Source organism: Anneissia japonica, unplaced genomic scaffold, assembly GCF_011630105.1.
Source record: "Anneissia japonica isolate Jap-2015-1 unplaced genomic scaffold, ASM1163010v1 scaffold1509_len713820_cov188, whole genome shotgun sequence".
In the NCBI taxonomy this organism is placed as follows: Eukaryota; Metazoa; Echinodermata; class Crinoidea; order Comatulida; family Comatulidae; genus Anneissia; species Anneissia japonica.
Window position 1 is genome coordinate 299,331 of NW_022737632.1, and position 14,731 is coordinate 314,061.

At 34.7% G+C, this 14,731-nt stretch overlaps 1 protein-coding gene across 1 annotated transcript in view; it reads right to left on the bottom strand.

Moving 5' to 3' along the window:
* LOC117117402 (centrosomal protein of 192 kDa-like) overlaps positions 1-14,731 on the bottom strand; it is a gene marked incomplete in the record, with an annotated part of 34,735 nt that overhangs the window by 3,682 nt on the left and 16,322 nt on the right. Inside the window, 14 exon segments of the mRNA XM_033261712.1 lie at positions 28-197; positions 970-1,168; positions 4,993-5,164; positions 5,253-5,459; positions 5,731-6,036; positions 6,949-7,153; positions 7,522-7,699; positions 10,181-10,345; positions 10,716-10,965; positions 12,092-12,303; positions 12,540-12,758; positions 12,941-13,042; positions 13,709-13,834; positions 14,114-14,344. Of these exon segments, the coding sequence (XP_033117603.1) occupies positions 28-197; positions 970-1,168; positions 4,993-5,164; positions 5,253-5,459; positions 5,731-6,036; positions 6,949-7,153; positions 7,522-7,699; positions 10,181-10,345; positions 10,716-10,965; positions 12,092-12,303; positions 12,540-12,758; positions 12,941-13,042; positions 13,709-13,834; positions 14,114-14,344 (2,742 nt within the window).

Consider the following 14,731-nt stretch of genomic DNA (forward strand, 5'->3'; position numbering starts at 1 on the left):
AAGTTAAGTTGCTGAGAGGTTAGTCACCTTAAATTCTTGTCCAGACAGAATGGACCCCGATTGTTTGGCAAATCGAAAGGCAGAATACGTAGCACGGAACACCTCCCCGCCATCTTGCTTCACATACGCTGGTGCGAATGATGATAAACACCACCGTAGCACTTCAGTTGTCATGCTTTTAAATTCAACTGTTGCTTCTGCAAAGCAATGTAAAGTATGCATTTTATATCTTTTATTATTTATAGTACTTTGTTCAACACTTTAATTGAGTTTTGGGGTTTTCTGTGGTTTTTTTGACTATTTATATTTTGGGTTTCATCATATTTTTTATTTACTGCTCCATGGTGGCATGTATTTAAAAGAGTTCACATAATAGCATTACTCCACTAGTCTATCTGGAACCAGCTTTATGATTACCTCACACCACCTCATTCCATGTCTTCCTTGGCCAACCTCTCCAGTGACAAGTGGCATGAACAGGGAGCTCTGAAGCCCCTGCCTGTGTCTGCCATCAATAATGAAATCTCCAGATGTCTTCAACTAATTAAGAATTCATTTAAGGCATCCACATCACCATAGCATTCTTTTCTGTTTGCTTATTTTTATTCTGTACAGTATATGCATCTATATATTTTCATACATCATAAACTTATTGTTTTATCTTGTAAGTTAATTGGCAATTTTATAATATCACAGTACAAAAAAGCAAACCAGTAAATATCAAATTAAATTATGTAAAATGTTGATTTAAAAAAAAGCATTCTAGATTCCTTGTATGTTTATCTGCAACAATAATTGATATTGTAATTAATTTCAATTTTAAATTGAATTAAAAATGTAACAATTAATCTTATCAATTTGATAGGCAACTTGATACAATAAAAAAAAAAATCTGAATTAAAGTAGTACTGTATTATATGTAAAATTAATACAACCACAAAAACATACTAGATTTTAATCAAACTTTACCTGCGACATTCCCCACCCTCGTTTCCTCAAAAGACACTGTCCTGGATTTAACTATAATCTGTTGTGTTACAGGAAGCTTGGGCACTCCTATTGTCTCTGCGGGGGTGGACGGTTGGTTGTTAAGTGACTGTAGATGTCCAGCTGATGGATAAATGGATGTGTCTAATGCCATGTCTTCCCTGATTTGAACTTTTATCTCCTGCAAGAAAAAAAAACAAAAAAACAATGAAATTCAGTATTGTGGTAGACCTACAATTTTTATATATTTCCTTCCCATTGCCACATGTATTTCTAGTACACATGCCACTTAAAAGGTGGAACGATGCTTTTTAAAACTATTCTCTTATTTTAGCATAGGGGATGGAGTTATTTTAGTTGTGAGAAAAAGTCCTTCTGTGACAGGAGTTGAACCTAGGACCCTGGGATTAGAAGGAAAGCATCTTAACCACTAAGCCATTCAACTCCACCTCCACTCCATGCATGTGCAACAGATCTGTCGAGTTAACTTTAGGTTCATTCTGCATCTGGATGTTTCCATGTCCAATAGAATGTTAACAAAATCATTTTTACAATAAAAATCCACTCCACAAAAAGGGTGCCAGATAATCAGCTCCACTAAAAAGGTTGCAAAAATTATGTTTCAAAATGCAAAACATTGATTGATTCTGAAGAACAGAGCAAAAAAAAATTAAGTTAGTGCTATGGCATTATACGCAGAGTGCTTGCCTTTTAATCTACAAGTCCAGAGTTCAATCTCTGAAAATTATGGTTTTGTTCTATACAAAAACAATTTCTTAGCCAATGCCTCATACTAAGGCTTCAAGTTTACAGATCATTAAGAAATTATAATTCTTCATTACATAATATACCTCCATAATTTATGTAATTTGAAATATATAGGCTAGGTAGATATCATTTTATCAAGAGCTCCTGTGAGTACTGTTCCAGTGAGCCCCTATTACTTCTAGGGCTTCAAATTGATGGAGAACAGAGCAGTGAAAATGATTCTCCTGCTTTTTATGCCATTTTCTTTATTAGTTTTCTTTGTAGTAATAGGATATTTCATGGTTATGTTTCTTTTTGTATGTAAAGCCTATAGAGGCAACTTTCTTGAATTATGCAACATTATATAATTATTATTATTATTATTATTATTATTATTATTATTAGTAGTAGTAGTAGTAGTAGTAGTAATATTATCATTATCATTATTATATTATACTTGTTGGAATTTAGTGAAACAGTATTTAAAGAATACTTTCAGAAGTCTTAACAATCATTAAAAAAGAAAAGATTTTAAAAGAATAAAACAGAAAAGATTATATCAAGAAGCAACATTATATAAGACTTAAATTATTATTATTATTATTATTAGTAGTAGTAGTAGTAGTAGTAGTAGTAGTAATATTATCATTATCATTATTATATTATACTTGTTGGAATTTAGTGAAACAGTACTTAAAGAATGCTTTCAGAAGTCTTAACAATCATTAAAAAAGAAAAGATTTTAAAAGAATAAAACAGAAAAGAAGCAACACAAACATAACACTTGCTGCTACATATTACTGGTGAAAGAAATGTACAGATTCTTGAGTTTGGTTCTGACAGAGTATAACGAGAGAGCTGTTCGGATGACCTATCAAGGTTTTCTCTTTTGTTAAATCGCAATCTGTTCTTTCTCTACATCCTTTCCGCTTCATGGTCTGTTTTCTCACATAAGTTATTACAACATCGTGCAACACTCATTTGTTAGTCTGCAACATGTTTACACATGAGCGCTCATGTTTTCCTATCGATATGAATCATATTCCCTAGACAGACTCCACCAACATTTAATCAAAATTATTCATTATATATATGACTTAGGCAGATAACATCAAATTAAACGCAATAGATTTTGTGAGATTAAAATTAATGAGTATATGCGACAGACTGGATTCAGCGGTGAATGATTTCTTACGTAACCTACTTCAAGGATGTCATGTATTTATAATACCTTCTCACATACTGTTATTGCCTCTATGCATTCAATACATTTTAACTGTTAGCAATCACAGCTAAGCCAGGCATAGACTAATATATTTTTTTTCTTATCATAGACTCAGCAGACAATCTTTGATGAGACACGTCTGATCAACTATAAGAGCATTAATTTTTAGTAGCTATGATATAATTTATATGATCAGAAATGTCTGAAGGCAACCATATGATATCATATATCATGTATAAATCAATAATGACATCATCATTTTACTTTCAATTTTCTACTCACTAAATCAGCAATAAATTTTCACAATGGTACAATATTAACGGTTGCCACATGATTACTGCCCATTACTAAGTGATTCTTGACCACTGACACATGATTATTGCCCTTGTTACATGTCTACATAACATTTGTAAATCAAGTAAAATTTTTGCAGTACCCTCTAGGCAATCAAAGATTTAAATGATATATTATTAGCTAACCAAGTCCTGCAAAGGCCTTTGCAAAAAGATTAACAACAAAGCAGATCATCTCATTGCTGAAGGTGAATTCATTTAAGTGGGTGCGTCTATCTGCATCACAGCCAATGAAAAGATTTTTAAAAATCAGGATATTTACTTTTACAACAGTCTGAGACAGATGATTATGGGTTGGAGAATATTTACACTGACAACCCCTCAGAAGAATGTAGGTTATTATAATTATACAATATCCCCTTATTTTTCTTTTTTGTGCAAATGCAATTAAATGAATAGAAAAACATCACATCTAGATAAATGCTAAAGGATCTATGTCTACGATTTATGGCAGGATTCAATATCTGAAATTAAATATTAGATAAGAATCAAGAATATGACTCCAGATTTTTTTTCTGAAAAATTTTTTTAACAGTATCCTATTACATAGTATATGAGTAATATACAGCTTCCGAATAAATATTTATCTTGACTCTAGACTTGTGACTAGGATGTAGACAGACAAGGTTCATTTACTTTTGTTCCTGTAATTATAACAATTTATCATTATCTCAATTTGAAGCGGGCTGAAAATATTTTGTCTGATCTACAGTAACATCTCCCAATTACGTACCCCTCTGTCCGAACAGAGTTCATAATTGAAAAAATTTGTAATTCAGAGAGTTCGAATTTTCATAGCATCTCAGTGTGATAAAGGGTAGCCCTAGGACTATGCTACAAAGTATTGGGCCTAAGCTTCACCATGGGAGCAAAGTTTTGTCATGAAAAATGACTTGGATTTAACTGTTTTCTGCAACAAAATAATACCTTTCAGAAGCCAAAATTACCTGTGCTCACTATTAAATTTTCATTTGAAGTGATTTCCGAATGAAAACATGACCAAATAATGGTCAAAACTAGTGTTATTATTCTTTTCATAAAAATCGCAAAGCCATGCGAATAGCACCCCAAATGAACAAAAAGTGAGATTTACTGAACAGTATACCTGAACAAGCACGCACAGCTCAAATGTAATATATTTTGGCTGAAAACGATTGATATTTCTTGCTTTAAACTTAGTTTTATGTTACTTTATTGGTTTAAATGTTTTCTTTCTTAGCTGATATAACATTTTATATTACTTTTGAGGATATCGTCGTTATCGTCGCAAATTGGGTTTGTAAAATCGAGATTTTGTAATTGGGAGGTTCGTAATTGGGAGATTACTGTACTGTATATGATATTATGATTTATGACTAAAAGAGGCATACACTATCAAACATTGTTTGTTGGGTTTGTCACATAAAACAAAAAAAAAGAGTATGTCCAGCATGTATGGGCATTTGATGTCATAATACATTCATACATGAGCAATATGATTTCATATCACATCCACATATTGGCATAGTGACATCACATCATACCCATATATGGGCATACTAATGTCATATTGCACCTATATATTGGAAGATCAGTTATCTGCTACATAAATCTTTATAGTGTTGAGGGAGGTATACAATTACTGGGCAGTTTACTTTTGTTTGTATACATAATAATCAAAAGAAATATATAACTACTTGCCTTTAAGATTCCATCACACTTAATATACACACTTCCACCCCAAGGCAGCTGAACGCCCCTGGAAGCTAGAGCAGGGCTTGGGCTAACCAACACCAAGATCTGGCTACGAGGTTCCACTACCCCAGTCTGAGGTGTTACGGTTAAGCAGTGTCCAGGCCAAGTCAACTCAAAGCTAAAAATAGAAGTAAAAGCAAGATTAGATTAACAATTTAATATTATGAAAAAAGTAATCACACAAAACCGTATTAAAGGGTACATACCTGAGCGATCTGTCTGTGTAGTTGATGACTTGAACCCGTCCCTTGCTGACAGTATGGGATTGCGCGTGTAACACCAGCTGTTCTGGCTGAATGCTCCAGGGACCTGAGTCACTATTGGACGAGATGACTGAAGACAATATTGCATTGTGGGAAGAGGGTGGTGCAGGTGTTTCCTTATTTGGTGGAGAATTTGATGTCAGCCTAATCCTATGATAAAAAAATAAACAGATTTTTAAAAAAATAAAATTTAAACAAGAAATGGTTAAGAAAGGCTTGACCACTTGGTACATGGAATTCAAATCTTATTTTGGAGCACCATACTCCTTTCTTTCTCCTTTTCTTTTTTTTTCTTCTTTTTTTTTGGGGGGGGGCCCCTAATACTTGAGGCCCCACCCCCCTGGATCCACTCCTGAGATGCTCTATGTAAAATAATAAGTAACATTTATATATAGAAGATATTTAGGGGAAAAAAATGTACCTTTCTTTGCCAGTATCTTTACTCCTGGGTAAAGTTTGCATTTGGTTATCAAATTCTGATGTCTGTTTCAGGTTCCAGTCTCCTTCGTATTGAATACTCTCATCGGCTTCTTTTGACGCGCCAATCAGGGACACCATTAATCGCGACATACATGAATAGAACAGCTGGCTGTCATTTGGTGTTGGTGGTAGATTGCACTTTTCGTCTATGTTTTCCTCGTTGAAGAACGGTTTATCAAACACAACATCCTTCAGTGGGTTACTGCTGGACAATACGACTTTTTTTGCGGTTCCTGTTTTCTGAGCGCTGTAAGAAATAATTGAAGGAAATTCGTCATGGCATTGTGGTTAAAGAGCTTGCCTTCATATTTTATGACTGTACGTTCAACTCCAATACAAATATATTTCATATTTTCCCTCACTTCTTACAATTCTGCTTAAAATAAGACAAAGAACTTATATGCAATACTATATTTAATTTTCTCTGTCTACTAGTCCCCCAACACCTGCCAACACAAGTGTACTCCTAACCCCCACCCCCCATGCAACGAGATTCTAGAATACTGTGGGCATATTTAGCAACTAAATAACAGCGGTCACCATTGGACATCAAGAAGATAAACTTATAAGTATCAGATAATGAAATGAATGTCGGATGTGTGTTAGTTAATTTGGAATATAACACCTTTCTTAGAGAATCATAATGCATACAAATCATAAAACAGTGAAATTCGTCCTCGATACCATTATTACATAAAGGGCACATTCGTTCATCCGTAGGGATATTATTATATCTGCCTGTTTCAATGTAAATAGGAGCACACCCACATCTAAACAAAGCTGGTGCTTGTCTAAACGTAGTTAAACGTTGTTGAAATAAACAATATAAATAAATAAAACGACGAGTACACTCATCTCTTCAATGCCACTAAGAGTATACTCATTCATAGGTGGATATGGATAGAAGTGGTTTGTCGCAGTGGGAACGGTTTGGTTTCCCAACCTCGAGGTTGGGGTTGCAATCCCTCGCTGTGCATTTCACTTGTGTCCTTGGGCAAGACACTTTATCTGCATTGCATCTCTCTACCCAGGAGTAAATGTGTACCTTGTAGGGTTAAATGCCAAAATGCACTGATTTAGCTGCTGCAACTTTATGGAATACACTCCCAGGGAGCTATATAAATCTAACATATTATATCAGCATATTAAAATGGACTACCGTCGAAACTGGTGTCTTGTGATCTCATCTCCATAGAAAATACCAACTGCACACAATAGATGTGATTGCTGACAGCACAGAACTTCGTCCGTTTTAGTTAAATGTAACGTCAAAGTAATTTTCTGGAGTTTTTCTTTTTGCAAAATAAACTCGTTTGGTTTGATGCTGATTCTCTTTGATTCTAGCTTTTCACTTGCTTTCAGATCTGCAAAAAAAAAAATAAATAAATAAATAATTTCTAAACAATACGTTCCATAATACAAAAATTAAATAAAATATATCTATTCCCTATGGTATATGGGAGCAAAGTGGTCCAACAGTAAATGATTACGCTTACAGGTTGTTGTTCCCTGGTTTGAATTTTTTAAATATTAATAATCTTAAAAGGTGTCTTTGTATAAAAATATTTTTCATAGTAAATGATGTAAATAATAACTTGTACTTGTATTTGTAATTTTTATGCTTGCTCATTTTATGTAATGTTATTTGTGGAACTGAATAAATCAAATTAAATCAAAATCACTTTTTATACTTCTGGATAACTATTTTTTTTATGTAAGATGTAGAACTTACCAGCAAATGGGATGATCTTAACAAAAGCTGCCCTTGAACCTGTGTTCAGGGCTTCAAATGACAGGGTTCTAATCTTCCCAGCAGTCACATTCATTATATTTGACAAGTATGTATCACCAACATGTGTGAGGCCATTCAAAATTATACTACTCACGCCACCATACCCAGACAATGGCACCTATAAGATATCAAGCATCCTCAATTATCTTCCCTAAAAATATATTAATTTCTTATACAGTGTATATCATTGCAGATATTACACATCATTATTCACATAACAATTTTTACTGTCTGATTTGAATAAAGAAAATATTTAACAGCACATTTGAATAGATCAAATTAAGCTCAGTCTACACTTCCATATATGGTCAAGATTATGTCATATTACATCCAAATATGGGCATATCAGTTATTTGTCACATAACATTTGATAGAGTGGACAAATCTTACAGCCCTGTCCAGTCCATCAAATGACCTTTGACAAAAACATGTGACATGCCTAAATATGGTCATGATGACATCACATCATGACCATATATAGGCACATCATGACCATATATAGGCACATCATGACTATATATGGGCATACAGCAGTTATCTCTCAAAGACAATTTGATAGTCTAGACAGAGCTTAATGCAATTCCAATTTTAATTGATTTACAGACTATTCACACTGCCTAAACAGGCCCAGGAATATCCAGTATACTGGATCCAGAGGCTAGACAGTAATATTTACATAAAATAAATTAATTTCTTGACATTGTTTATTACAGAGACTAAACAGCAATATTATTTTTTTTTTAAATAATGTCTTGGAATTGTTTGCAGGGACTAAACAAAATTATTAATTTAAAATATATTAATGTCTAAGCACCATCTGCAGAGATTGAACACCATCATTCATTTTAAAGTAATTAATTTCTAGGCATTGTTTTTATACAAAATAAACAATTTACAGCGAGTAGACAATATTATTCATTTAAAGTTAATTATTTTCATAGTCTTTCATACAAAGAGAAATGTGAAATTAAACATGATTGTCACCTATGGTGAAAATGACCCTTGGCACTTAATCAACTGCAAAAAGTAGAAGGAAAAAAATAGATCATGGTAATGTTTAGAACTAGAAAGAAATATGCTCAATTAAAATTAATCTATTTCTTAGCAGTGTTTGCAGACTAATCAACAATATTCCTTTAAATATAAATCAAACCAATATTGTAGTTCTGTCTACAGAGACCAGAGATAATTATTAATATTAAATCAATAATTTCTTAGAACAGTCTGTTGAGACTAGACAGCATTATATACTTAAAATACATTAATTACTTGACATTGTTTGCAATGAACAGACAGCCTTATTCATTCAAAATGAAATAATTTCTTAGCACTGTTTATAAACTTGCTCATGGTGGAAAATGAACATTCAACCAACTAGAACAATGAACAGGAAAAATAAATGATGATGGCGTTGATGACATTACTTGCTTTAGAGAACAGATTGATTATTCTCAGGTAAAATAAATTAATTTGTCATCATTGTTTGCAGAGATCAGACAGCAATATTTACTTATTAGGTAAAGCCCAGACAATATAATTAATGTCAAATTAAATTTCTTGGAATTGTTTATAGAGAGTAGACAACAAGTGCATAGATTTAGAGCTATAAAAATGTATAACCATTAACAATATTCATTATCAATTTAATTTTCAATTTAGTATTCATAGTTTTGCAAATAACAACAGTAGCAGCAACATTTAGTATTCATATTTTTAGCAAATAACAACAGTAGCAGCAACATTTAGTATTCATATTTTTAGCAAATAACCACAGTAGCAGCAACAATGAACAATAAGAAAATAAAAAATATAAAATATTAAAAATATCAAAAATATTAATATCAAAAAATATGAATAATATAAAACCATACGAAAAATATAAAATAATATTAATATTTTGTACTTATAATGCACCAGTATCAATAATCAATTAAAATTGATTAATTACTAAGCATTGTTTACAGAGAGACTAGACATTATTAATTCAAAATGTATTAACTAATTATTTTCAGACACTAGACATTAATAATTTAAATTCAATTACTTAGCATTGTTTGCAGAGGCCAGGGAATATTAATTTGTAAAGATTAATTATTTTTCTTAGTTTATCATTGTTTGCATAGACGAGGGCAGCATTCATAATTTTTTATTATTTTCACTAGCATTGTTGGTAGAGTCTAGACTTCATTAATTTAAAATAAATTAATTTCTTAGTCTTGTATACAGAGACTATCTAGACAGCATTATTAATCTGAAATTAGTTTTTGTTCGCAAAGACTGGACATAATAAATTTAAAACTAATTAATTGGTAGCACTGCATGCAAAGTGGGGTCCTTCCAGTGTCAATCTAACTTCACAATTGACCAATCAGAATTTGATATTCAATAGGCGGGGCCAGGAATAGGCACATGTCCCATAAGACACAAGTCAGATTTACGATGAATACACGCTCAGCCATTTTTCTTTTTCAAAAACCTGTCATTTTGTGATCTTAGCGACAAAATCGAAAGGGCGGGGCTTTGTTGAACACCGCATCAACCAGAAAAATCATCAGGTACAAGTCATCAAAAGAGGATAAGTAAACATTTAATAGCTTACTGTAAACTTTGTGTTGCCAGAGTTTGGTTTGATGACTAGTGTTCCCTGCATGGTGCCTTCTGAAGTTGGCGCAAACAGGATGTGTACTGGAAACTCCTCTGAGGGCTTGAGAAGAACTTGCCGGTTGTCTGTCAGTTTTTCTTGCTGTCCAAAAGAACTCTGAAGCTGAAACGCAGTTTGTAGACATTGTTGTAAATTGAAAGTTCTACAATATCAACATATTACAATAAATATTGTTTAACATACATTTACTTGATTCTTCTTTTCAAATGGGTGTTTTCAAAGGAATTTGCTATAATATTATCTTCAACTTCATTTCTGATTGAACAATTTGAATTTATATGCTGTTTGGTGAAACTAATTATATTATAAAATATGGCGAACGAATTGAATCTGAAAAAGATTTCAGATTACAAGACATTTTTTTCTCAGCAACAATCCTGTGATTTCTCTGTTAAAAACTCTCGCACACTGGATTTTTAAAAATGATAGTAGAAATGATTGATTGGTTGATTGATTAATAATTTGAGCCTACCTGAAAATCTTGAGTATTTCCCCTGATTGACAATTTCAATTTCATTAGCTGAGTCTCTGAGTTGTTCTTTAGCACCATCTTCTGCTGGAGTGCTCTGCCAACTGGTACTCCTCCCCACACTACAAACTGTTTAGTGCATAGAATAGGTGGAGTTGATGGTGCTTTGGACTTTGAAGCGTAGGGGGTTGCTTTTCCTCTTACAACCACCTCGTATTGTGGTCCATCAGGTACAACTTGGATGATAAGGACACTGCAAACAAAAATAAACAAGAATCTTGTTGACGGTGTTAAATGCCGTAGCCAGTTGGGACAGTTCCACACCATTTTTCTAATGGGTCCACAAAGAATGGGTCCACATTTTTAAAAATGGGTTCAAATTATGTAATTTTATACATAAAATGGGTCCACTTTTTGAAAAACGGGTCTAGATTTCTCATATGTAGCTTAAAATGGGTAAAATTTTAAGAAAATGGGTCCAGATTTTTCATATTTTTGCGTAAGTTGGGTCCACATTGTTGAAATTCACGTGTAAAGTGGGTCCACCCTGATATTATCCCGCACTGTTTGGAAATCCTGGCTATGGAATTGACGGTGTTGAATATTGTTAAACTACATTATGTGCAAAAATAATTTTGATGCCCTTTCACCAGAGGCAGTGCCTTGTGAGCCCCAGAGGCCAGCCTTGTGAACCGCCAAATGCTAGCCTTATGAACCCCAGAGGCCAGCGTTGCGAACCTCCAGAGGCTAGCCTTGTGAACCCCAAACACCAGCCTTGTGAACCCCCAGAGGCCAGTTTTGTGAGCCCCAGAGTCCAGTCTTGTGAGCCTCCAGACGCCAGTCTTGTGAACCTCCAGAGAGCCCCAAAAGGCCAGCTTTGTGAACCCCAAAGGCCAAATTTGTGAGTCCTCAAAGGCTAGACTTGTAAACCCCCAGAGTCCAGCTCTGAGAACCTCCAGAAGCCAGTCTTGAGAACCCCAGGGGCCAGTCTTTTGAACCACCAGAGGCCAGTCTTTTAAACCTCCAAACGCCATCCTTGTGAGCCTCAAGAGGCAATTCTTGTGAACCCCAAAGGCCAGCCTTGTGAGTCCCCAGAGGCCAGTCTTGTAAACCCCCAGGGGCCAGCCGTGAGAATCCCCGGAAGCCAGTCTTGTGAACCCCAGAGGCCAGCCTTGAGAACCACCAGATGCAATTCTTGTGCACCTATGATCTTGTTTGGAATTGGCACCATATAAATTTGAGATATTATTATTATTAACTCCTAGGGGTCCAGCATTGTGGGCCAGCATGGTGCCAGCCTTGTGGGTCTCAGGGGCTAGCTTTGTGGGTCGCCAAAGGCTAAGCCTCTTAGGTTGAGGTTTATTTTTCAGATCACATACCTTTCTACCTCTGAGGGTGCTTCCTTAGGACTGTACTTCACCAAGATGTCCCTGTCATCCCCTGGTTCTATTGACAGTTTCTCTGGTACCATGGTGAATAATTCCTTAGCTCTAGTAACAGACAAATGGATGTCTAGCCTGAGGTTACCGGCATTTTTCAAAGGCAGATTACGACTAGAGTGCTGACCAACGGAGGATGCAAACTCCAAAACCTAAAAAAATTCATAAAAAATGGTTTAGCTGAATTTTTAGATCTTATGATTATATTTATCAACAAATGGGTTTCTTTTGTTTTTGTCTAAAAAAGAAAAAGAATTGAAAGTGCTGCATTATACCATAAAAGTTTAATTTGTGTACAATTGACTACTGTGTACCACAAACATCCCACTGCCCCTCCCACCCCCACATCTTTTAACTTCCTTTTATGAGATCCTATATCACATCTTACCTGTAAACTTCTTGGTGCATGGAGTCTAGCTATTCCAACAAGTCCCTTGATGGGTAGTACTGCTAGGTATTCATGCTGCTCTGGGGTGTCAAACTCCACTTGCAGCTGTCCAGAAATGACATCAGGGGGGCCTAAATTACCACTACTACTACTGCTGCTGCTTAGCTTACCGGATGATTTGATGTGGACCCAGACAGCTACAGACGGAGGTTCAGCAGCCTATATTGAGCAAGAAAATACATATATTGGAATTAAAGTTTATTTATACTAAATAGCAGAAAGTTAATACCAACCACAGTTAAGTACAGTACACAAAAGTGAAATCGTACAACTTAGTATTACTATATTTCAACATTTCAGACTGTTTTATGACTTTTGTTCTCTGTATGCAATGATCCTACCTGATTCTCGTGGCCTGCTAATGTTGTGTGCACTGGCTGGGTTGCCATTCCTGCAATGGACTTTTCACCAACATTAAAGCTTAAATGATGCATCAAAGAACCCTGCAAAATAGGATAATAAAATGATTGCTATTAGAAGAGTAGCATTTGTCAAGTTGCCTGTATGTGAAGGAATACTCCCACATGACAGTCTATTGCCGGGTGGGCATTAAAATGGGTCAGCGAGCCAAAGTGAATTTTTGATTTAAATCCATTGATTGATTGATTGGTTGATTGACTGATTGAAAACTGATGGCTACATCTAAACTTTTCCAGCATGTTTCCAAAATCCTTCATGCACTGCTTTTATACCACCTTGCGTTCAGCTATACTATTCCAACCATAAAAAAAAAGGGGATTTGTAGCCAAAGATGATTGGTGGGCTGCACACATAGGGTTTTCAATTATTTTCATGGGCCACAAGAAAATAACTGCCAGGTCGCACTTTGCCCACATATGGTCTATTCGGAAGAGGACAGGAGAAAAAAATAGAATGAAGTAGGATGACAAGAAATAATGGAAGGCTTTTACAATAATAATTAAAAAAATGATAATGAAAGTTAGGAAGTAATCTGGGAAAAAAACTGCATGAATAACATGGCTCATTCATTGGCAGAACATTTACAAAAAGTTGCATGTAGGTGAGCAAATAAACCACAAGATATTGCTGATAGATCAATCCTGCATACATCTAAGAGCTTGTAGTAAAGAAATCATCAGCGTACTTACAGAAATGAGAGAAATTCTTATGGGCACTGTTGCTCTTCCACGATTCACCAACATAATACTTTTTGACTCAGAGGTGTTCTGGTTAACGTTGCCAAAGTTTACACTGCCCTCGTCGGATTCCAGTACCTATTAGAAAAGAAGAGAAGAGTATTATATCATGCTGATACTCAGTCCTGACATCCTGAGTTCTATTACAAGGCTGGAAGAAATCGTGTAGATATGAAAGATGGTGTCTGCTTTAAAGCTAACCGACTTTGTGATATAATTCTTGCTTGCATGGGGCCTAGCTCTAGCGCACCACTGCAATGACCAATAGCATTGGCTTTGTTGAAGTCTCAGAATGTGCCTAAAGAGTGTACTTGGTAATTAAGGACACAATGTGGGTAAAATTGTCAATTGACATACCTCAATATTAGGCTTCTCAGCCAAACCTTGTATGGTCACTATTTGTGGAGCAGATGCCTGCACCAATGCTGCCTCACTATCAGCAACAACTGGGCTAGAGGCTACATGAACTTCAGCTATGTAAATGCCAGGATGTTTGGGCATGAATATCACTTTGACCTCTTCAGTAGTATGAGGGCTAATGACGGTTTTTGGATGGACTAAAAACGAAGGCTTGCTTCCTGGATTAGACTGAAAATTTAAAGAAATATTAAAGTTCTTACTTATAATCTATAAATTTAAGGAGGAAAAATAATTTAAATATACCTGGCACTTAATGAGAGTTCCAGATGTTCATGTGACCAACTTAATGTGATGACCCCACATTCCGTCAAATGCATTATAATAATATATTTATTCATTTATTGATTGATAAGGTTGATGGTTTCCTGTCTGTCGTAAAGAACTGTTTCAAATTATAATCCTGTTAAAGGACAATGCGATACTATTACGTCGCCATACTTTTATTAATGCTTAATATTTTTAAAACAAAACACATAATAATAACAAATTCCGATTATCTATTTATTTATTTATTCTTTCTTTATACTGAATATACACTTTCAATACATAGTACTG